This window comes from Camellia sinensis, chromosome 7 (assembly GCF_055761805.1).
Source record: "Camellia sinensis isolate YWXY chromosome 7, ASM5576180v1, whole genome shotgun sequence".
Lineage (NCBI taxonomy): Eukaryota > Viridiplantae > Streptophyta > Magnoliopsida > Ericales > Theaceae > Camellia > Camellia sinensis.
This window is the reverse complement of record NC_138967.1, coordinates 151,289,885-151,311,735: the sequence shown is the minus strand read 5'-3', so window position 1 is coordinate 151,311,735 and position 21,851 is coordinate 151,289,885. Positions and strand designations below refer to the sequence as shown.

At 34.7% G+C, this 21,851-nt stretch overlaps 1 protein-coding gene across 2 annotated transcripts in view; it reads right to left on the bottom strand.

Moving 5' to 3' along the window:
* LOC114320718 (putative leucine-rich repeat receptor-like serine/threonine-protein kinase At3g14840) overlaps window positions 1–21,851 on the bottom strand; it is a 251,004-nt gene that overhangs the window by 227,618 nt on the left and 1,535 nt on the right. Inside the window, exons 3-10 of one of the 2 annotated variants that reach the window (XM_082879575.1) lie at window positions 12,860–12,931; window positions 10,430–10,501; window positions 2,964–3,035; window positions 2,789–2,860; window positions 814–885; window positions 641–712; window positions 478–549; window positions 329–400 (exon numbers count right to left, since the gene is read on the bottom strand). In XM_082879575.1, the coding sequence (XP_082735701.1) occupies window positions 329–400; window positions 478–549; window positions 641–712; window positions 814–885; window positions 2,789–2,860; window positions 2,964–3,035; window positions 10,430–10,501; window positions 12,860–12,931 (576 nt within the window). The remainder of the gene's footprint in view (window positions 1–328; window positions 401–477; window positions 550–640; window positions 713–813; window positions 886–2,788; window positions 2,861–2,963; window positions 3,036–10,429; window positions 10,502–12,859; window positions 12,932–21,851) is intronic. The other variant, XM_082879582.1, reaches the window with a different exon arrangement.

Sequence of the window (21,851 nt, the reverse complement as noted above, 5' to 3'; positions counted from 1 at the left end):
GGGGAGCAATATACACCATCTACCAACACTTTGTGATGTAGTTTAGAAATATTTAATGATTAAATTGATTTGTCACATCACTATGGGAAAACCTTTAAATAGAAAGTTACCAGTTTAAATGCAACTAGACAAGGGGAAAGAGATACAAATCTACTAACAAGGTTTTCAACTTTGTCAAATTTGCAAGATAGTTAGGTAAGGGTCCAGTAATATTGCAACTTCTCAGTATCCTGTGACGCAAATAAATACATGCCACTTCAAGTCAGCAAGTAACACATTAATATATTCTTCAAAATATAGTACTACAGAAGTAATCAACTCAACTTACAGTCTATTCATGTTTGTCATACTATTAAGAAGTGGAAAAGTTGCTTCCATTCCATTTAAATCACTAATTCTCCTGCAAGAAAAGAACAAAATCAATCATACACTATTGTGAAATAGTTAAAAGCCATGGAATTAGAAGGTTTTACTGACAAGTCAATCATTTTTGTCAAAGAAGCAATCCCTTGAGGAATTGGGCCATCTAAACCACTAGCCTGAATCCCTCTGCACAACATAAATTGAAATGTAAATGCTAAAAAATATATTATAAAATTAAACAACAATTGAGTATAAAAAAAATAGGTCAAGCTCTCACAATTTCTTGAGATTTGTCCATTTTTGGATGAAATTGGGTATCTTTCCAATAAATTGGTTCCCACTAACCCGACTGCATTATTCAAACTAATTAATTGATAATTCACTGAAAATGGAAAAGGGTAACTAATTCTAGTAATATTAAAATCACCCATAAAAGGAAAAGAAACTTACAATTCCGTCAAAGTGATCAGCTTTGCAAGTGTTCCCGGAAGCTCCCCAGTAAAATAGTTTGATGTCAAATGTCTTCAACAATAAAATGCACCCAACTAATAAATCAGCTGGCCTTAAACTTTGGTGCCAAGGTAAATTTTTCCCAAAAGCTTTAGTTGTTGGAGAAAGATGGATATGAAGATGATTCCCAAGGCATTAGTTTCATGTTTAGATCTAGTAAATAAGCCTTCCACTTGACCAAAATTGTATATATTTAGGAATGCAACATGATTCAAGCACAAAATTGTCTTGCTTTGATTGACTATCCAAAACTTTAACGTAATTATATATTCGAGGAAATATCATTTTGTCCCAAACTATCATGTGTTTTTCAATTTGACCCCTATACTTCGATTTATTTCAATTTAGTACCTGAACTTTCAACAAATTGATCAATTTAACCCCTGCCATCGCATTCCGTCTACAATTGAATGGAATGTTCTGACGTCCCACCAAAGTTCATTTAGAGTCATTTTACCCCCCCAAACTATACCTTAAAAATCAATTTGCCCCCCAAATATAAAAAATTTAAATTTAATATTTAATCAATATTTTTTTATCTCAATAATGAAATAATTAAATTTTAAATAATACATACTTTGCAAAATATATATATATATATATATATAAGTCCTCATTTAGAATTATCTTGATACTATGAAGCATAGATACTTCGACAAATATGTCGTACCCATACCGGTTACTTACTGAATTTTGAAAAAAAAATTTCCACTCAATTTTGAAATTACTATTAGTCGATCAATTCTATTGAAATTAATTTGGATAATAAACTAGTTACAATTGCGTGCACACACACACAGAGTAGTCAAGAAATTTTCAGCTCAATAAGTTTCTCTATGATCAACTCAAGATAATTTGAGACCTATGAAGCACAAGTATGGGTATGATTGCTGGTATTGGTACGATATGAGTACATGGACATGGTAAAATCTTCAAAAAGTAGGGTACGAGTACATGTATGATTACCGTTTGATTAAATGGTTTAATATGTTAAATCCAACATACAATTGACATTTAATGCCAAAAGCATAGGTATAAGATAAAATTAAATATTATTGTATTAAATAACTTATAAATCATAACTTAATTTTAAAACCATGCTAAGCACAAAACTAAAAATGAAAAAGAAGTTTAGTAAAATGAATTTTATCCTTGTAGTAGAAGAAATATATTATTTTCGACTGAGGTATGGCACAACTTGGATATTTATTAGATATGTCTGGGTAGGCCAAAAATTAAGAAAGAAAAATTTGAGTACATATTTTGTGTACCCGACATGTATGTAGAAATATCATACGTCGGTAAGTACCTAGTACGGGTACGTCATGTTTGTCGAATTATCCATACTTCATAGTCTCAAAATAATTCAAAACGAGAATTTTTATAAATATATATATATATATATATATTTATTTATTTTTTTTTTTGCAAAGTATATATTATGGAAAATTTATTTTTTTCATTATTGAGATAAAAAATTATTTATTAAATATTTAAATTTAATTGTTTTTATATTTGGAAGGAAAATTGATTTTTAAGGTATAGTTTGGGGATAAAATGAAATTTCAAATGAACTTTGGTGCCACGTTAGCAATTCCGTCCAATTGTAGATGGAATATAACGGTAGCAGTTAAATTGATCAATTTGTTGAAAGTTCAAGTACTAGATTGAATAAATCGAAGTATGAGGGTCAAATTGAAAAATGCGTGATAGTTTGAGGGGTAAAATGATATTTCCTCTTATATATTCCAAAAGACATGGAACTTTTGTAAATGAAAAAACGTATCCCAATGGAAGGGACTCTAGTCACTATAGGATCTGGAAAGGTTAAATGTACACAGTCTTATCCGTATATGTGGAGGGATTGTTTCTATTCATGGAACTCGTAAATGATTCAACAAAAACAGGGTCTTACATGTCGTTTATCTGAGAAAGATTCCCAAGCTCTGAAGGAAGGGTTCCTGATAGCTGATTGAACTCCAAGGTACTAAAAACATCAATATTCAAACCCTTAATGACAAAAAGTGATTAAGAAAAAAAACAAAAATCAGATGCATATACAGAAAAGAATAGGATAGTAGTAATTTTACATATGCCGAAGTGTGCTGATGTTTCCAATTTCTTTCGGGATTGAACCCGTTAATCGATTTCCAAGGAGGGAACTGCAGTGACATCATTATCCATAAGGAACTAAGAACAATAAAATCTCGAAGATGGCATATCTATACTAATCTTCTATCTATCTATACTCTATACTATTATATATATGTGAAACATTAAGATGGTGTTGACATAAAATGTCTCATATTTTGAGTTTTCCAAAATACCCCTATAGTTGGTATTTATGTAAAAATTAAAATTCAGTGGAGGGTAGGACTTGAAACCAAGAGCATGGATTTGGCAAAGAAGATCCTGATCACTTGAGCAACACATACTATGTGTGTATTCTTCTTTGTCATTATTCTTATTGTAACAACCCACATTCATGTCCTAGTCATGTTTGCATGCATTTATATGTTTTTCCATGTTAAGTTTACATTCATGAATCTTGTCTTGTTTTGCTTAAGTGTTGCTTGCATGCTTTGTCCCTTCCCTGCTATGTTAAGCCTAGGTCATTCCAAGCCTAGGTTGTGTTAAGCCTAGATCATTCCAAGCCAAAGTCATCTTCAGTCTAGAATTGTCTTGAAACCACTTTGTTTGACCTCCACCTTTGCCCTGACATATTGGCCGAGATGTCATTATCTAGGCCGAGGTGTTCATCACCAAGGCCGAGATGTGTATTATCTAGGCCGAGATGTTACCTTTGCACCCAAGTGATCTTGTCCTAGAGTGGTATGACCTAGACCGAGGTGTGGCACATCTAGGCCAAGGTGTGGCACAGCTTAGTCAAGTGTTGTCCTTCCTAGCCAAGGTCATTGTCACCTTAGTTGCCGAAGCTTTGTCCTTAGCCGATGTCATCACTTGTCGGAGTGCCTTACCGAGTAGCTTGTTAGATACACTTTGTCATAGTCTTGTCTTGTCAATCTATCACCTTTTTTAGGAGAACCAACCAGCCGTTGCCACGTGTCCGAGCTGAGTGTTAAGTCAGCCGGCAGAGGGAGAAAACCTATCATTTCTATATCCTTGTTTTGAAGAAGAAAGAGAAGCTCTAGAAGAGGGAGAGGAGTTCTTGAGGGAGAGTAGATTTCCAAGCTTGATCCCTAGAGATCGAGCCGTTAGATCTGTGTTCTAAGGTTAGATTCTTGATCTGCTCATGTTGTTCTTTATGTTCATGTTATTGCATTGCATGATTGAATATGATTTGTAAGCCATGCATTGCTTTGAAGTTCGGTTTTAGAAAGAGAAAATAGTATTCATGTGTTCTTCAAGAAAAGTTATGTTTTGATCCGAAAGCTCATGCCAAGATCCATATTTTTGTGTTTGTTTTCACATGATCTTCAAGTATGCGTACCCAGGTCCATGTTTTCGAACTCATAGCATGAAATCCCAGATTTTTGTAATAAAGAAGTTATGATTTTAGCATTCATGTTCTTCATGATCTTCATCTTCACGTTCTTCCTGTTCTTCACGGGTGGAAACCCAGATCTCCAGACCTCACTTCCCTAAGTGTAGTCGCCGAGATCACTCATGCCTAGATCACACACTTAGGCCAAGCATCGTATCTCACCTTGGCCTGTCTTGCATGATCACTTATACCTTTAGTTTGTCTTGTGTGCACCTCGGCATGCAGCCGCACGCCGAAGCTTAGGTAACCACACCTCGGCCAGGAGGTGTGGGACCTCGGCAAAGACCTGGTTGGTACCCAGCATGTCTTCCTGACATGTAAAACAGTCTTTTGACTTCTAGCATGTTTTCCCGAGATCATTTGCATGCATGTAAGACTTGTTTTGAGAAGTATGTTCAGTAGACTTTGCCATGTGTTTGTAGGACTTGGACCTTTGCCTTGATCTTGACGTCCGAAGAGCTATGTGAGTGGTATTTTTGATAAAGTTATGTTATAAAGATTTGATAAAACCTTGTTTCATTTTGATAAAGCATTTGATCAAGCATGAATGATTACCCCTATTTTATGTATCAAGTATTATCTTGTTTTGATGACATTCTCGGAAAGTCCTTAGTGCCAGGGGACTATAATGCAACTGCACATCTTGTCTTGAAAGTTCTTAGTGCCAGGGAACTATAATGCAACTGCACATCTTGTTTTGAAAGTCCCTTGTGCTGGAGGACTCTAAACTTTCGCAGTACTCTCGTGTTAAGGGGCTACGGGCCTTCGTAACATAGGTCCTTAGTGCTAGAAGACTCTAAACTTTTGTAGCACCCTTGTTTGAGATATCTCCCTTGTTTTGTCTTGTTTTTCCACTGACGGTTTATCGCGTGGGTCTTGTAAGTCTGGAATGTTATCTCTTGTATTATGTAGATGTTATTAACATCCAAAGTAAGTAAGTAAGTTTTGCAAGATCAGGTTGGTGAACTAGATTCATCCCATGTTTTGAACAAACTATAACATATGTATGTTTTGCAAAGACCTCGCGTATCATTCATTTAACCCCTTTATTACTTATACCATTCACTGAGTATCCAAGCTCACCCTCCCTATGTATATATGTAGGTAACAAGCAAGAAGTCGGCTATGCCGAGATGTGTGTTTTGCATGTATGTTATGTCGGCAGTGAGGATGTCGGCAATCTTGAAGATTATGCTTCTTAGTTGTATTCCATGTATTTTGAACATGTCGGCTCGAGAAGCCTTTTAGTCAAGATGTAATATGTACTTTATTTTGTTGTATTCAAGTTTTAAAGCTATGTAAAGATGTATGCCATTCCATTTGACTTATGCACTGCTCTTATGGACCACTTGTATTGTAAATTATTGCTTCCGCACTTGTTAGCCCCATATGTAATACTCTGATTGTGTGTGAATTTTTGAAAGTTGGCCTTCGGTAATCTCGGATTACTGGCCATCACGGCACCATCCCTACTAGGGGTAGTTTGGGGTCGTGACAGAATGATATCAGAGCACGCGTTCCTTATAGTACGTTATTCACACACTTTGAGTCCTAAAGAGCATAGGATGTCTCTTAGAATGATCTTAGGATTGCATCATATTGCTTGCTACTTGACAAGGTGTGCATCATCTCGGCATGAACATTTGTTACATCGGCATGATCATGTTCACTTGCATACATGTTCATTTGTTCGTTTTGTTCTAAGAGTCACATCCTGCATACTCCTAGCATTATGAGAAGAGGTAGACCCCCAGTTGGCCGAGATCAATCCGAAGACAGGTTGGACAGATTAAAAAGGATTGTTGAAAGTTTGGCCGATGAGTTAAGGCAAGCAAGGCAGCAGAACACCGGTACCACCTCCACCCAGGCTGAGCAGACAGATGGCCGACATGCAGTTCCACCACTGCCAGTACCACAAGTGCCACCGCAGCCAGCTTTGTATGGAGATGACACATTGACCCTGATCAGAGAATTCAAGAAGATGAAACCGCCGAAGTTCCATGGAGGTATAGAACCGATGAAGGCAGAAGCATGGGTTCTTGAGATGGAGAAGTTATTCGAGGTTTTTCCCAGCACCGACGCTCAGAAGGTGTCATTAGCAGCATTCACATTGGAAGATGACGCTCGTAGATGGTGGATGATGATCCGAGAAGGTAATCCAGACTTGACTTGGGCCAGATTTTTGGAGTTGTTCTATGACAAGCATTTCTCACTCAGTGTCCGAGATCGCAAGACCACAGAGTCCGAGATCGCAAGACCACAGAATTTCAGATGTTGACACAGGGTAGCAAAACAGTGGCAGAGTATGATCGTGCTTTCACCGAGTTGGCAAGGTATGCACCTCACATGGTCGACAACGAATACAGGAAAGCTAGGAAGTTTGAGAGTGGACTTCGAGGGCCAATACAAGATCAGGTTAATTTGCTCAACATGCCGACGTATGCTGGAGTGTTAGATAAAGCCATCCTTGCAGAAGCCAACCTGAACAGAAGTTAAAGTTCGGGAAAGAATCAGAGGAAGAGGCAGACCTATGACAATCGCAAAGAAGAGGCAGACCCGAATGATGTCGAGGAGAAGACAAAGGAGGATAGTCCCAATAACATGAATCCGGAAGGTGGCACTTGGCCGACATGTGCAAGTTGCGGGAAGCTACATCTTGGAGTTTGTCTTCGGGCAACTGAAGCATGTTTCAGATGCGGTGAGAGAGGTCATCGTATTAAGGATTGTCCCAAGGTAAAAGCTAGAGATGATAAGAAGAGATGAGAACTCGACATCCGGAGTCGTTTTGGGAACAAGGTAAGTGAAGTTTGGGGACCAAACTTCTTTAAGGGGGGAAGGATGTAACAACCCACATTCATGTCCTAGTCATGTTTGCATGCATTTATATGTTTTGCCATGTTAAGTTTGCATTCATGAATCATGTCTTGTTTTGCTTAAGTGTTGCTTGCATGCTTTGTCCCTTCCCTGCTATGTTAAGCCTAGGTCATGCCAAGCCTAGGTCATGCCAAGCCTAGATCATTCCAAGCCGAAGTCATCTTCAGTCTAGAATTGTCTTGGAACCACTTTGTTTGACCTCCACCTTTGCCCTGACATATTGGCCGAGATGTCATTATCTAGGCCGAGGTGTTCATCACCAAGGCCGAGATGTGTATTATCTAGGCCGAGATGTTACCTTTGCACCCAAGTGATCTTGTCCTAGAGTGGTATGACCTAGACCGAGGTGTGGCACATCTAGGCCAAGGTGTGGCACAGCTTAGTCAAGTATTGTCCTTCCTAACCGAGGTCATTGTCACCTTAGTTGCCGAAACTTTGTCCTTAGCCGATGTCATCACTTGCCGGAGTGCCTTACCGAGTAGCTTGTTAGATACACTTTGTCATAGTCTTGTCTTGTCAATCTATCACCTTTTTTAGAAGAACCAACCAGCCGTTGCCACATGTCCGAGCTGAGTGTTAAGTCAGCCGACAGAGGGAGAAAACCTATCATTTCTATATCCTTGTTTTGAAGAAGAGAGAGACGCTCTAGAAGAGGGAAAGGAGTTATTGAGGGAGAGTAGATTTCCAAGCTTGATCCCTAGAGATCGAGCTGTTAGATCCGTGTTCTAAGGTTAGATTCTTGATCTGCTCATGTTGTTCTTTATGTTCATGTTATTGCATTGCATGATTGAATATGATTTGTAAGCCACGCATTGCTTTGAAGTTCGATTTTAGAAAGAGAAAATAGTATTCATATGTTCTTCAGGAAAAGTCATGTTTTGATCCGAAAGCTCATGCCAAGATCCATGTTTTTGTGTTTGTTTTCACATGATCTTCAAGTATGGGTACCCAGGTCCATGTTTTCGAACTCATAGCATGAAATCCCAGATTTTTGTAATAAAGAAGTTATGATTTTAGCATTTATGTTCTTCATGATCTTCATCTTCATGTTCTTCCTGTTCTTCACGGGTGGAAACCCAGATCTCCAGACCTCACTTCCCTAAGTGTAGTCGCCGAGATCACTCTTGCTTAGATCACACACTTAGGCCAAGCATCGTATCTCACCTTGGCCTACCTTGCATGATCACTTACACCTTTAGTTTGTCTTGTGCACACCTCGGCATGCAGCCGCACGCCGAAGCTTAGGTAACCACACCTCGGCCAGGAGGTGTGGGACCTGGGCAAAGACCTGGTTGGTACCCAGCATGTCTTCTTGACATGTAAAACAGTGTTTTGACTTCCAGCATGTTTTCCCGAGATCATTTGCATGCATGTAAGACTTGTTTTGAGAAGTATGTTCAGTAGACTTTGCCATGTGTTTGTAGGACTTGGACCTTTGCCTTGATCCCGATGTGCGAAGAACTATGTTAGTGGTATTTTTAATAAAGTTAGGTTATAAAGATTTGATAAAGCCTTGTTTTGTTTTTATAAAAGCATTTGATCAAGCATGAATGATTACCCCTATTTTATGTATAAAGTATTATCTTATTTTGATGACATTCTCGGAAAGTCCTTAGTGCCAGGGCACTATAATGCAACTGCACATCTTGTCTTGAAAGTCCTGAGTGCCAGGAGACTATAATGCAACTACACATCTTGTTTTGAAAGTCCCTTGTGCTGGAGGACTCTTAACTTTCGCAGTACTCTCGTGTTAGGGGGCTACGGGCCTTCGTAACATAGGTCCTTAGTGCTAGAGGACTCTAAACTTTTGTAGCACCCTTGTTTGAGATATCTCCCTTGTTTTGTCTTGTTTTGCCACTGACGGTTTACCGCGTGGGTCTTGTAAGTCCGGAATGTCATCCCTTGTATTATGTAGATGTTATTAACATCCAAAGTAAGTAAGTAAGTTTTGTAAGATCAGGTTGATGAACTAGATTCATCCCATGTTTTGAACAAACTATAACATATGTATGTTTTGCAAAGACCTCGGGTATCATTCATTTAACCCCTTTATTACTTATACCATTCACTGAGTATCCAAGCTCACCCTCCCTATGTATATATGTAGGTAACAAGTAAGAAGTTGGCTACACCGAGATGTGCGTTTTGCATGTATGTTATGTCGGCAGTGAGGATGTCGGCAATCTTGAAGATTATGCTTCTTAGTTGTATTCCATGTATTTTGAACATGTCGGCTCAAGAAGCCTTTTAGTCAAGATGTAATATGCACTTTATTTTGTTGTATTCAAGTTTTAAAGCTATGTAAAGATGTATGCCATTCCATTTGACTTATGCACTGCTCTTATGGACCACTTGTATTGTAAATTATTGCTTCCGCACTTGTTAGCCCCATATGTAATACTCTGATTGTGTGTGAATTTTTGAAAATTGACTTTCGGTAATCTCGGATTACTGGCCATCACGGCACCATCCTACTGGGGGCGGTTTGGGGTCGTGACACTTATACTATTGTTTTTTGTTGAGTTGCACACACATCGCTTATGTGGACAACTAATCTATACTATTATTAAGTGAAGGCCCCAATTAGTTTAGTGAAACTTTATTCTCCTCATGCCATGTGGCAACTTTATATATATATATAAAATTATTATATACAGCGCAAACAATATACATATTATTAATTTTTTTTAGATAGGCACAACATACATATTATGATATTAAATTATTTATTATTTATTTTTATTATTAGTTATATGAATTACACACACATCATGTGTACCACCCGCTAATATATATAAATCAAACACTGGAATTGGCGTGGATGTCACGGTTTTTGCTTTCCCAAAATTCTCCAACTGCCACTGCGAATGCTAAATTCAATCATATCTATGGGTCCGTATATCTATGCTATTAGCTATTCTATTATATATGTAAAGGGCTAAGTTGGTGTTTGACATTTTGTGTCACAGAATTTTATTCTCAAATTATCCTTCTGTAACTAAGAATTGGAACACAATTTATTTTTTATTTTTTTGTAAAACTACCTATTCAATCTATAACAACCAATTTCAATGTTCAACCCACATGAAAATTTTAAAGCATGGAAATTTCAAGCATAGTCATTTGGGAGTGCAAAACCTCTAGTGTATATAAATATGTAGAGAGAGAGAGACATACATATGCGTTACTTGTTGCAGGGAACCCCATTGTGGAGGGATTGTACCGTTAAGGTAGTTACGAGTGAGGTCACTGTAGGAAGAAAATAGTTTAAAGTATGTTTTCAATTCAATGATGGATTTGCAAAACTGAGGACTAAAAGTGGGCAAAATGAAAACTGATGATGGCAAGAAATAGAGGTTTTTCTTTTTAAATACACCCATTTAATTTAGAGATTTTATGAGAATAGCACCATCTTGAGTTTTATTTTGAACACCTATTTCAATTATTTTTTGGCCATTAATTTACGGATTTTATGAACATGGCGCCATTTGAGTTTTATTTTGAACATCTATTTCAATTATTTTTTTACCCATTTAATTTAGTGATTTTATGAACATGGCACCATTGAGTTTTATTTTGAACATCTATTTCATTTATTTTTATTTTTTTTTGGGGTATTCAAACCCTAAAGTCTAATTCTAAAAAGTTTGGGCTAATATACTTAAAATTTATTCTTTTAGGGTCAAAAAGATAATTATAATTTAAAAAATAATTTTACCACTATCTACTTGTCTATCTGTTTATTGCCTACCTATCTATCTATTTGTTTACGTTAGAAGTCTATCCACCTATGTGTCCACGCGTCATCCCACTATTTGTCCATGTGTCACCTATTTGTCAACGTTACACCAAGGATCCTCTAGAGTGAAATTTCTCTAAAGTTTCCTAGAGTGATACATTGTGTGGTTGAGATTTACTGGCAAGTCACATCAGAAAAATTGATGTGACTTGCCAGTAAATCTCAACCACACAGTGCAACACTCTAGGAAATTTTAGAAAAAAATCACTCTAGAGGATCCTTGCTCTGTTTATCCACCTATATGTTTACGTGTCATCCCACTATTTGTCCATATTATCACCAACCACTACTGTTGACTTTTTCAATGCACTTTCTAGCATTGGAAAATTTTTCGGCGGTCCAATGGTGGTCCGGCAGTGTTTCACAGTGGAGATATAATTGGACAAAAAATTCTTCAAAAAAATAATTTGTTTTTCGCACTAATCAATTTCATTAAGGGAAATTCTATTTGTACACCGTTCAAACTTTCAATACATACCACAAATGGTATTCAAATATAAACTTCTGAATAAAAGTCAAATGTTCAAATTTAAAGTTATGAAGAAACATAAATTGTTCAAATATAAATTTCATTGATCAGTTGCTTTTTTCCGAACAATTGATTTATATTTATAAAATTATGTTCAAACATTTATTATTGTTCAAAAATTTATATTCAAACTCCATTTATAGTATGTATTGAGAGTTTGCATGGAATGCAAATAGAATTGCCCTTTCATTAAATATGTCCTTATCACCAATAAAAAGATTAACTATTGGACTAAATAACGTACGACTCCATGGGTATCGATTTTTCTCCAATTATTCATATTTTTTTATCATCCAATCATTCATAAAAATTAAATAAAATGATAATTTGTATATTTTAGGAACATAAAATGCATATATTTTTGTACTTTAACTAGTGAAAAAAAAAAAAAATAGCATATACATTATTATTCTTATATTCTAGAGAAATACTTGTACATATGGAGCGATTAGGGGATTTCTAAATATATTTCTTAAATTTCTCATTCCATCCACTATATATTATAATATTTTTTATTTAAAAAATATTATACAAATTAATACAAAGATATTTAGGGTTGGTTTGGCAACTGCGTTGCATTTTAATTGTATTTCTTTCCTTCTTTTTAAAAAATTTTTTTAGAGTAAAAATTGTTGTTAAAAAGTTGATACATTTGATAAATGTTAAAAAAGTTAGCTTTGTTGTTATTCAAAAATTTAAAAAAAAAAAAAAAGTTTAACTTTTGGGGAAATTATTATATGAAAAAAAAATACGATTAGACTCTTGTAATAAAATAAATCACGACTTTTAAATTTTATCAATTTAAATCTTAATATTTTTATTTGTTTTGAATCTAAACAATTTGCCTATTAACCGACATAAAAAAATAATATTTTAGTCATTAAACTCAACAAAAAATATATTTCTGACATTTTATGTACACCTACATTCAGTTTAATCGCTAAAATATTATTTTTCCGTCGGTATTACTTAAAAAAATTTTGGTGAATGGCTTAGAATGAAAATAAATCAAAATATTAAGATTTAAATTGACAAAATAAAAAATCTAATTTTCATATTGGGATGTATCTTATAAATTTTTTTTCCTTCTCTATTGTTGGCTAAACAAATTAAAACTAATCAGCTAAAGCTTTTCTTTTTACTTCCTTGGGAAGGGAAGAAAATAACCAAAAAGCCAAAAAAATACAAATTATCACATACTTTTTGTTAAAAAAAAAAAAAAAACTAATTAAAATAGCAAATTCTCAAATGAGTGTTAACCAAACAAGGCCTTACTTACATTACTTTTAGGAAGGGGAGCTTGACAAATTCTGTTGGGAGGGTCCCTGGAAGATTCTGTGATTTGAGACTTCTGCACTTCAACAGAAATTGAGTTATATTTGCACCCAAAAAAATAAAGAATGTTTAATAGCAAAACATTACACTGAAAAATATTTTTCAAATTGCAGGTTTTTTTTTTTTTTTTTTTTGGCATCATGTATAAATTAAGGAAAATGCTCCGGTGTGAGTCCTTTTAGGGTGCATATTATTTGCAACTTACCATAAAAATATGTAATTTTACCATAAAATTTTGTAACATCAACCACAAAATGAGTAACCTTGCCACAAATTAGTGTAACAAAAATGTTAAAAATTTATGGTTGATTTTGCAAAAGTTTGTGGCTTGATTACGACATTTTTGTTAAGCCAGTTTGCGGTGAATTTACGTATTTTATAATTGATGTTACGAAATTTTGTAATAAAGTTGCACATTTTTGTGGGAGGTTGGGATGCACACCAGAGAATTTCCCATAAATTTAAATTTATAATACTTAAATTTTCTCCATATTTTTTGTATCTATTAACAAAATTAAATTGGGAGACTAAATTGAAATATTTTTTATACATTGGAGATCAGGTTGGCATAATTTAAATATTGGGGACCAAATTAAAATACTTTTATACATTAGAGACCAAACTGATACAATTTAAATATTAAGGATTAAAATAATACACGACCCATAATTTGAAAACTAAAATTGTAATTAACTCTTAAATTCTCCTAGTTGTCAAGTAATGAATGAACATTTTTCAGGGTTAATGCCCTCCATGTATGATGCTTTCCCACGCCTTAAAAAAGGCTAGAATAATTTGACTATCCTTATCAAATTTATGTGTTTTTTTAAATTGATTTGTTGGCCCTTTTAGCAGTTAAAAAGTTATTTTTTGCAAGTGAAATTGAACTTTTTTAGCTGGTGGCAAACATCTTAGTGACCTTTTACCTTTTTTTAACTAATTCCCAAACACTGTTTTTGTGGACTTTATTGAATATTTTTATCAAATAAAAAAAAGAACTAACAAAACTAAATAATGGACAAGAACTAAATTATTGGCCATAGGTCATTTGAGAACATGAAGGTTGTGAATGTGAATATAACCCCCTACCCATAAGTAACTCCATCCATAGTTTTAACATAGTTATAATCAAATTAATTATAATATGTTTAGTAATTGTTATTGAAAAATCTAGAAATCCCCTCTAGATATTGATTTGTGATAATGTAACAATTTTAAACAGTATATAACAATTCCAATCAAACAATCAAGACAAAGAGACACAACGATTTTACGTGGAAAAAATCACAATTGGACACCTCCAACTGTGATAAAAAAACCACGGGCAACAGCTACAAAACAATCCACTAAGAAGATTTAAAGGAATTACACAGGTATACTCTCAATTACCTAGCGAATCCACGCCTAATTGAACCAACCTCTATGTGCCTCTTCCAACCCCGTCTTCACCTCGGAATTGTCTTTACGATGAGCCACTCCGGAATCCACCAAAGCTTCAGGCTCGAATTCTTCAGAATCCACCGAAGAACAACTCTCTCTCTTTTGTAGAATTTGTAGAACTAACCAAACCTTTGATGTATATTCTTTAAAACATGAGTTGAATACTCATCAAAACATCAAAGAAAACTCACAAAGTATCCCCAGATATAAACCCTAGAACCCAAAAAGAAGATCTGGAGTAGTAATCCTAAAATCTGACCCAACACGCGAATTTATAGAATCTGTCCCGCGATCTCCGCTCGAGCGTCTTCAGCAAAATATGCGCGTGATATAACAGAGGTCCGCTCGAGCGCTATAGAACCCGCTCGAGCGCGAAATCACACATCTCAGTACTTTTGCAGGCGACCAAAACTGCTGGAACCAGGGATTCTCCGCGCGAGCGGGGTAATGTCCGCTCGAACGGACAGGCAACTTGGAATGCATTTTTGCATTTTGCTTCGGGGGCGCTGCCCCTCGACCCCGCCGTGGCGCTGCCCCCTGGACCCCCGCGAGCTGACCGGGCAGCTCGATCCCCGTCATAATCAGCGAAATGGCAATCTTGAAAGCATTAACATCACAAACTTCTCTGAAAGGCTTGATTCGGGTTGGATTCGCATCTAACAACTCACAGCCTCACTGAAATAAAAATGCGAATAAAATTACAACTCAAAGGAGTTTTGTCAAACGGGATTGCCAAGAAATAAAACCTAACAGTTATGTTTACAATTATCTATTTTTGTTTTTAAAAATTGTAAATGAAAATAGATTTGACAACTGATTTTGATTCCAACGAAATACATAAAAATAAAAATAAAAAATGTGCTTTTTTTTTTTTGGCAAAAATTTGTACTCCTTCCTTTCCCACCATCTATGGCCACATTATCCCTACCCGTTGCGCACCACTCCTAACAACCCCACATCTTGACAATTTATCAAATATATATATTTTTAATATATGTGCGCACCAAACATGGGTTTTGTTTTTATTTAAAAAAAAAACATTTATGTTTTTTTCAAAGAAAAAACAAGATACCTATTAGTGTTTTATTAGATAGATAGATGCTTTTTTGGGGTGCATTAGAGGTGAAGGGTAAGAGATGGAGGACTGAGTTGGTGGAGCCTACCTGATCATGTGGTAGCAAATTATTTTTGGGTATTAAGGATATATCGTAGCACTTTTTTTTAATATAAATTAAAGCATATATATGAGTGATGCTATCATGATCACCTATCATGATCATGTTGTAGCATATAATTTATAATTTTTTAATATAAATTGGAGCGGGTTGGTGATCCCCACCGCCGCCCCACCCCAATCGTGCCACGAGTGAAATTTTTCAACCCCATCCTTGCCCTTACGGATACCCGCAAATACTTGATACCTACGGATACCCAACCGCATTTCAAATAGTCAAAAAAATTGAGAACCATTTAAATCCTTAACACATTAAAAAGTTTTTCTTGTTTTCATATATATAAACAGTGAGACTTTTAGTATAGCGATCCCGATTTTGACCTGGTCAGCTCGCCGAAAGCAAAAATGAAAAATGTATTCGAAATTGTTTATGGGAAAGTGTATTTCACGCTCGAGTGACCTTGTTATATCAGTCCATAAATTAGGGTTTCAGATTACTTTTTGCAGCCCCCTCTCCCTCTAAAACTCTCTAAATTTCCAGGTCTAGAGCTTCTCTCTCTAGAAGTCATCTTCTCTCTTTGATTTCTCCAAATCCATTGGGATTTAGGCCTAAGTTCTTCACCAAAGTTGGTTATCACTTTGAGGGCTTCCTTGTGTGCGGTAGAGATCGAGTTTCGACACCGTAGAATTCGGGGTTTCATCTCAGATTCTCTTCAAAACTTGAGGTAGGGATTTTCTACACTCTAAAATGGTTTTTATCTTAGTTATTTGCTATTGTGTATAGATGATGAGATTTGGTTATGGTTTGGACAAATCTAGGATTTGGGTGTGAAATGAAAAAATGGGTTTTGATGAATATGAGGTAAACAAGTATGAGGCTTGAATATAAGATTATGTTGTGCAAAAATGGTTGATTTTGGTGTTTGGGTTGATATTTGGTAAAAGGGGGATTCTGCCCTAATTTTGATTAAATTATTATTTTGCATAAATAATTTGGATTAACATTGAAAACGTGAAATTAGAAGGTTGTGATTATAAATAGTGATATGGGATATGTATTATCTCACCTATGGAAGTTTTGAATAAACTATTTATTTTGATATTTAACATCTCTTTAGAAATAATTACATTGGGCTATCGGTGGAGGATAACTATGATTGTTGTAGAAATTATATGAAGATTAGACAATTTAATGCTAATCCATTGTTGGTGTCATTGAATATAATCATGTTATAGATACATTATATATGTATGTTTATTAGGAGGAGAAAGGGGATGTACTCCATATGTGATTATGTTTATAAATACATTGCATATGTATATTTGTTTGGGAGGAGAAAGGGGATGGACTCCATTTAAAGCAAGTTGGCTGGAGTGTCTTGGGTGAAAGATCCAAAATTATATATGTAAATGGGTGTCGATTCCTTTGGATGAAATATCCGTAAAATGGCAGGTTTGAAGTATTTATGTGAGTTTTGCATAATTGAAAAATCATTGAGTTGAAGTCTCATTTTGATTATTGAAAGATAACGAATTTCACTTATGAATTGAGTAGTATATATGAACTGGAAATGAAATTAAAGGAAAATGAAATAAGGTTGGTCTTAGTGGCATATGGATATGCAAGTCGTGTGGATGTTTTCAAGATCAGTATTGTTTATGTACGTAGTATTTATACTTTTGCTAAACCTCATAAATTGTGTTAGATAATTTTCGCTGGGCTGTTGGCTCACCCTATATGAGAATACCATTTTTAGGTACAGGTGAGATGCTTCATCCAAGGAAATAGCGTGGATGGAGTTTTGGGAAGCAAGAGCTTCTTAATTATTCCTTATATGTGTATGTTTGTTATTTGTAAAGCCAATGGTTTAAGATGTAATGAGCGAGACTCGATTTGTGTAACCAAGCAATGACTTGGAAATATATAAGCCTACATGGCATTTAACTGGTTGTTAAACAGTGAACTCTGGTATATGAAAGTATGTTGTTTCTCATATTTATTCCGCATATAAGTTATCTTTATTGTATTATTTTGGGGACGTGACATTTAGGATTATTATTTATTTATATTTAAACAGAAGCACAGATTTTTAGTTTTTTTTTTTCTTATATCTAATTATATTATATATATCATTAATTATATCGGGTCAGGTTTGGATCAAGGAGGTGATACCAGCCCCCACCCCACCCCCATTGCGAGTGACCAAAATATTATCCACCTTCGCCCCACATAAGTGTCGGGTCGGATAAATCCATCACATTCGGGCAGATATGGGCATGTCCCCGTGGATCAGACTAAAAGGACCATCCTAATGCCCCAACTTCAGACCCCACCCTTGCCACTCCCATATTTGGTAGCCACTTCCTGGCCACCACCACATCTCCCTGCTATTTCTGTATGTCTGACGATCCCTTTCCCTTCTCAACCATAGAGAGAATGAGAGGAGGGAGTGGGAGCTCAAGGGTTGGGGAGGGATGGTAAGGGTAGTCGGAGATAGAGATCGACAAAAGTGGGGCTAAAGTTGGCAGAAGTGGGTGGTGCCAAGGGTAAGCATTGGGTAAGGTTAGGGTTTTGGGAGGTTAGAAATAGTGATAAAATTGGTATTTATGGTCACAAATAAATAAATAAATAAATTTAAACTTAAATAGTAACACTTTTAAAATTTAGACGATAAAATTAAAATTATAAAAATTAAGTTATCTTCATTTAAAATATGCTGAAGTGATGTTTTCATTATGTTGTCCTTAATGTTTTATTTTCAACATTAACTAACAACTATGTGTGACATCATGTGATTAGTAGACATTAGGAGGAAAAAATTTGCGTGAATTACAAAAATTACACTTACAATTATTAGAGGTTAGAGTTTCTCAAATGATATAAGAACCTAAAACTACCAATTTTTAATTTTATATTGAAACCCAATCAAAATTTGTCACAATATAAAACAAATTGAAGAACAATATGGAAAAAATTTAGAGGAAGCATCACTGATACTCTTCTCCGAGCTATCCCAAATCAAGTCCTTCATGCCCCATATCATGCACCATTGCAAAATCTTTTCACTCTCCCCTGCTAACCATCTCCAATTGTCAATTTTAATTCCCTCCCCCAACCACCCTTAAGCCTTCCAACCATACGATCGACCTGTAATGTACTTTGTTAGTTTCCCTACTTCTCCAATATCTATCCCCACTACAAGAAAAAACACTTTTCGTGACCAACATTTTGGTCGCGAAAAGTATCATATTTGGTCGCTAAAACCTTTTCGCAACCAAAATATGTTGGTCGCGAGTTGGTCGCTAAAGCCTCGTCACAGATAGTTTTTTGCGACCAAAAAAGCCTTTGGTTGCTAAAAGTGACCATTCGCGACCAACTGTTTTGGTCGCGGAAAGTCCAATTCATATTAGCCAAAAGTAAACTTTTAGCGACCAAAGATAAGTTGGTCGCCAAAAGTCAGCGCCTTGACCCAAAAAAAATAATTCTTTTCTGCTCCCTGGGACTTGAACTCCTGACCAAGGAGTCACCATGCACCCAATCCATTCTGCCACTCTGACAATAACATACTTCTTGTTTATATTTAGCAAAAAAAAATATATAACCCATAAAAATTGGGTTATATATTATTTTATAAAACTTTTAATGCCTAAATAGAAAAATAGCATGTAATTACTGTAGTATCATTTTTTTTTAAAATTTATCCCGTCATAACTTTCCGTGACCAACTTTTTTTTTTGGTCGCCAAAGGGTAATCTTCCGCAACAAAAAAAGCCTCTGGTCGCCAATAGTATACTTTCCGCGACCAACTTTTTTTTTTGGTCGCCAAAAGGTGATCTTCCGCGACCAAAAAAGCCTTTGGTCGCCAATAGCATACTTTCCGCGACCAACTTTTTTTTTTGGTCGCCAAAGGGTATACTTTCCGTGACCAACTTTTTTTTTGGTCGCCAAAAGGTGATCTTCCGCGACCAAAAAACCCTTTGGTCGCCAATAGTATACTTTCCGTGACCAACTTTTTTTTTTGGTCTCCAAAAGGTGATTTTCCGCGACCAAAAAATTGTGGTCGCCAAAAGTTAAATTTTAGTCGCAGAAAGTGGACTATTTGCGACCAAAAAAAATAGGTAGTCGCCAAAAGTGTTTTTTCTTGTAGTGCTCCAATTAACTAAACTAACTCTTTATAAATAATATCATTGGATTGAATGGTTAATCTAAAAAATTGTTTATGTAATTTACAAAATAGTATGAAATAGTTAGACTACACGTAGAGGCAAGGTCGAAATTAGGTCAATAATTATAAATTATAAATCAAACGCCAGACATAACTTTAGTTTGGCACAAACTAAATAGTACAAATTTGGGCCATCTTCTCTTGGCTCAAGCCTATCTAATGCTGTCTTTTTTTTTTTTTTTTTTTTGATCAACCAAAAGAATTTTATTGATGAGGAAAATAAAGGTATAAACACAACAATAAAGGGAGAGGGAGGGGGAGGGGGAGGGGGGGAGGGGAGATGATGTAAAAGCCATCATAATAAAACGGTCCAATCCCAACTCAGTTGGCACTAAGACGCTCACAAAATCAAATGACAGCACCATACCAAGACTTTGTTGGTGAGGAACAAAGTCGGTTGGCCTACCTAATGCTATCTATAAACATTTCTCAAACGTAAGGAGATATTTAGTAGTTGAGAACTCTAATTTGGCCTTGACATTTGTTAATTGAACAGCTTGGACCAGATGAATGGATTGATTTACAGTTAGCATTAAAGAATTGCGTATTCTTATAATTTACTTAGATAATAATTAGATTTTGTATCTTAAAATTTACCTAAAAAAATATAAATTTTGTATTTTCAATCAATTGTGTATAAATAAAAACTTTATTTGAAAAATAACTGAAAATAATAACTATTTTAAGTTATATATTTTATACACGTATATTTAGGATAATTGTATAAAATTTAAACTTCGCAATAAGTTTCGTGTATAATATTTATGCTACTTTTAGATAATGAATCTAGGGAAAGCAAAATAAAATTAACTAAACTAAATGGATATATATATATATATATATATATATATATATTGACAATTATCTAATTCATTTTTCCATTAACACAACCAAAAAAAAAAAAAAAAAGCTTCTTTCACTTCATTTTTTTTTTTTAATCCATGATCATTTCTCTGCAAATTTGAAAAGAAAATAAATCCATGATAATAAATACAAAGTATTGTACTTACTCAAATTATCTTGTCTTAAAATGAAATATAAAAAAAAAAAAAAAAAAAATTATTTTTATCTTAAATAATAACATGTGCACCTACTGACACTATAAAAAAATTAAGATTTTAGAAACCAAAATTTAGGAATAAAATTATTTTTTAAGGACTCAATAATTTTGTTGAGAAAAGCGTCATTATTATATTTTTAGCAACAAAAATTAGACATTAGTGATGAATTATTATCCTTTTGGAAGCAAATTTTTTGTCCCAAAAAATAAACTATTTTGAGACTAAATTATTTTATCCTTGAAAGTCTATTTATTAGTGATATTTTCAAAATTTTGTCACAAAAAACCTTATTTTTGACTTTCGGAACGACCTTTTAGAGACTATTCTCATAACGATAGAAATTAGTCCCTAAATGTATTTGTAACAAAATTTTCACTTTTAGGGACCAAAATATTTGTTTTTTAAAACTCTTATATATTATAATGCGAATTCTAAATATGTTGGGATGATTTTTATAGGGTAATAAAACATGTTTTCTTAAATGAATTTATCCAATGATATTTTGTTTATCTTTGACCTAGTCCTTGGTATCGTATGATTATTCAGTAGTGTAGGAGTACGGTCACATGATACTTCATGATAGTATAATTGATAAAAAAGATGGAGTATTGATTGATTATTTGTATTAGGTAATTAAGAAATATAAAAAGACATAATAAATGATGTAAAACTACTGTATAATTTTTTTTATTGATATCATAAATGGTCAAGTGAATCGTTTGACTGACACGGAGCGAGTTACTACAAATTCACTCCAAACTTAGCCCATGACCATTGCGGCTTTTTTATTTTTGTTTTTGTTTTTGTTTTTCAAGATAGATATTTTCCAGTAAGACTTGATTGTGAAAAGAGAGTGGGCTTTTAATATCAAGAATGGGATTGATGCCTACTTTTATTGACCATTCAAGTCAAAGAACGTGTTCTTACATAATTTTATTTGGTTGATTTTTTATTTTTTTCTTAAAAATTTAAATTTGAATTTAAGGGGTTTATGAAGTCTGTTACAAGCCGCGTTTCATAACTCATAACACATTA